Genomic DNA, 3,271 nt, shown 5'->3' with positions numbered 1-3,271 from the left:
CGGCGCTGCCCCCGGTGGGCCTGGCCGCCTCCTCTTTTCCTCCAGTCAGAGATCGTGGCAGGACGTGTCTGTTTTCACGGTGTGCGAAAAAACCTCATGCGGCTGCTGATCCCCTGGTGGAGTCATTCTTTTTTCTTTTTGTCTTCGATTACAGAACCAGACACGCACCACTTCTTTCTCCAACTGGAGGCTGTCTGCCAGAGAGGAGATCTCCTGTGCGGCAGGTTTGGGACACTTGAGGAAATGCGTCTCCAATACGCCCTTGACACTCACCTCGATAGAGGTTCGCTTCTTGCGCTTGCGGCCCTGCGCGGCGATTTTGTCAATGCTGGTCGGGCTCCCTGTGGACGAATCTGCCTCCTCAAGCCACTTATTTAGCAGGGGCTTCAGCTTGCACATATTCTTGAAGCTCAGTTGCAAGGCCTCGAACCTGCAAATGGTGGTCTGCGAGAACACATTGCCATACAGTGTGCCCAGCGCCAGTCCCACGTCTGCCTGCGTGAAGCCCAACTTGATTCTTCTTTGTTTGAATTGTTTGGCGAACTGTTCCAACTCATCAGAGGTTGGCGTCTCCTCGTCTGAGTGATCCTGGCAGTGGTGTGAGCCTAGGTCGCCGTGATCTGGGGGCTCCCGTAGCACCGGGTGCAGGCTCTGTGCGGAGGCGGCGGCCGGTGGTGGGGTGAGTCCCCCATGCTCCAACATACCGCTCACCGTGAAACCAGGCTGAGAGTACACGTTGAGGGGTTGGCCACTTGACGTGATAGACGGGTTCGGAGCTGGGCTCGCCCCCCAGGCGTTTGCGTGGTTAGTGTGCGGCGAGTGGTGGGCTACGTGTGGCGAACGGTGATGGATGATCGCACCCAGCTGCAAGTCTTCGCGCCCAGGCTTCACGTCCTGCTGGTCCAGCGGGCTGGTGGCTAGTGTGGAGGACCATGGCCCCCCGTCGCTCAGACTGGTCACCCAGTGATGCCCGAGGGGATGCCCATTGCTGGGAACTCCCTGCAAGTAATCACTTTGGAGAAGTTTCTGAGGGTTGCGAAAAGGACTCCCTTGCTGCATGCCCGCAGAGTCCGCATGGACCAAGGAGCTTGAACTGAGAATGCTGTAGGGATTCGAGGCAGCTGTGGCCATGGTCGGTGAGGATCCCCTACTAGTTATAATGTGGCAAAGGGAGCAGCTTCAGCCTTTGACATCTACGGTGCGGGGGAGCCAAAGCCGCTAGTGCGGGTTACCGGCACAGGCCATGGCCAATCGCAGCGCGTCTCAGCCTAGCCAGGCAAAAGCACCGCCAATGGTGGCGCAGGAGGCCGGGCTCGCTTTCCAAATTAGGCTGGAGAGGCTCGGTAGTTTCTGTGAGACCCAAGCAGGAAGTGAATCAATCTTTCGGCTCCATTGGCTGCCTAGCTCCGAGTGGTGGTGGCTCTTTTGGTTAACCCTTTCCCCCACAACCCCGACTCTGGACTACAAGGATGTTTGTAGATGAGAGGTGTGTGTGTGTGTGTGTGTGTGTGTGTGTGTGAGAGAGAGAGAGAGAGAGAGAGAGAGAAAGAGAGAAAGAGAGAAAGAGCGCGCGAGAGAGGATCTTGGTAGGGTGAGGGTGAGACAGAAACGGCTTTTATAATTTCACTTAGATTAGTTAGATTAATTTAGAGAGAGGGGCGAAAACCAGCAAGTTTAAAATGTCATTTTTATTTTAATACATAAGAATTTTTCAGACTTAATCGGTGTTATGGCCAGTTGTGTGCTGGGGACTGCAAAACGAAACGTTGCTACAAACTTTGAGCAAAGTAACATTTTTGATAGAAACATAAATCAATAAAGTTGAAATACATGATTCAAGTAAAAGCTATTTTAATTTATTTTATTTACTTCATTTTATCATTTATAAGAAACTTGATACCAAGGTCTGAAAACATCTCATAAAGAGATGCCCACTTTTTTACTTAAGTTTTGATTTATGGCATGAAGATCTCAAAAATTCTGGGACAGTAAACTCTAATATGAAATTGGCAAGATTCAGTTATTTTCAAGGTTGCTTCCTAATCCAGCTGGTGAATTGGAAGCCTTGCCATATTACTGCTCCATGTCAGCAAGCATTAGAAGTCCCATAACTTCTGTCAGAGGCACTGCTTGCTGAATCCAGGCAATCCTCACTCTCACTCACCCCAGACACTCAGCAGGGTACACCAGAAAATGTTCATGACCCCATGTCCCATACACTCCTCTTAAAAAATTGTTTTAAACTGTTATTCTCCCCATCCCTGAAAACCTGAAGAAAATGTGGTGAATCATTTAATGTACCCAAGAATTTCAAAGAGATGGAAATTTGTATTCTCCTCCCCAGTACCTACCCAAGTTTGAATTTGGGAAGACTAGAGGACCACTTTTACATTTTGGTTAGAAGAAAATAGAAAAAAGAATTGTATTCCTCCTGAGCTTTTATAAGTTAGGGAAGAAAAAGTCCGTGTACTTGACAGCCCAGTGAAAAGGTGCGTTGCTTGGAAGCAGAGTGAGGAGAGGGGATGGAAAGATTTTAGATTTGCTTAAGCTGAGAAAAGGCAACACAGATACCCAAGAAAATCTCTGAAGTTAAAAAATGACCTTTCGTTTCATAATTTTGGAGGTAACCTTGCTGCATAATTATATTTGCGCTTACAGAAGACGGCATCGGTGTTCCCTTATTGGTTTGAAATTCCATTAAATATATTGCAAGAGCTCCTAGGTTAAGCTTGATTTAAATTTGCATACATTTTCATATATTTAGCAGAAATAAAAGAAGGCTTGCTGCTACCAGAAAGTCATTAAGGCATTAGTTTCTCTAAGAAGACAGATCTGAAGAAAATGCAAGAAAATGAGAAAAAATAAAAACCAGGTGAGCTTATTCCTTTATATAGCTAAAGAGCAACTAGTTCCTGTGAAATGAATAATTTCTTATAAGAGCACAGAGCAATAGGAGCTGATATTGGTCAATGTAAATGGATTTATTAAGCAGGAAAATCTGGCATCTGACTGAAATCTCTTTCTTTTGCTCTTTAAAAAAATAAAGATAAACACAGTAATTATTGGCAGAGAGGATCATTTGCCATCTTCCCTCCCCCCCTTCCGTCATCGAAAATGAAGCTTCATTTGCCGATATCCTGTTGTAAGGGCTTATCTGCTTTTAACCTAGAAATTGATTTCTCTCTCTTTCTCTCACTTGCGCGCGCGCACGCGCGATTTTTCTCTCTCCCCCCCTTTCTTGCTTCCTCTCTAACTCTCTATCTCTCTCCAT

The 3,271-nt window shown here is 46.8% G+C and overlaps 1 protein-coding gene across 1 annotated transcript; it reads right to left on the bottom strand.

Moving 5' to 3' along the window:
- Window positions 1-27: 27 nt before the first annotated feature.
- On the bottom strand, window positions 28-1,138 carry POU3F4 (POU class 3 homeobox 4). The gene has a single exon (XM_006164686.1). It carries the CDS (start codon window positions 1,129-1,131, stop codon window positions 46-48), a length of 1,086 nt encoding a protein of 361 aa, XP_006164748.1. The 5' UTR covers window positions 1,132-1,138; the 3' UTR covers window positions 28-45.
- Between the last annotated feature and the right edge of the window lie 2,133 nt (window positions 1,139-3,271).

The sequence above is a fragment of the Tupaia chinensis genome, unplaced genomic scaffold (assembly GCF_000334495.1).
Source record: "Tupaia chinensis unplaced genomic scaffold, TupChi_1.0 Scaffold143663_1, whole genome shotgun sequence".
NCBI classification, from domain to species: domain Eukaryota; kingdom Metazoa; phylum Chordata; class Mammalia; order Scandentia; family Tupaiidae; genus Tupaia; species Tupaia belangeri.
This window is presented reverse-complemented; position numbering and strand designations above follow the sequence as displayed.

What these genes read in the sequence shown, in the direction of transcription:
- POU3F4 (XM_006164686.1), bottom strand. Translation starts at nt 1,131, where the DNA reads ATGGCCACAGCTGCCTCGAATCCCTACAGCATTCTCAGTTCAAGCTCC.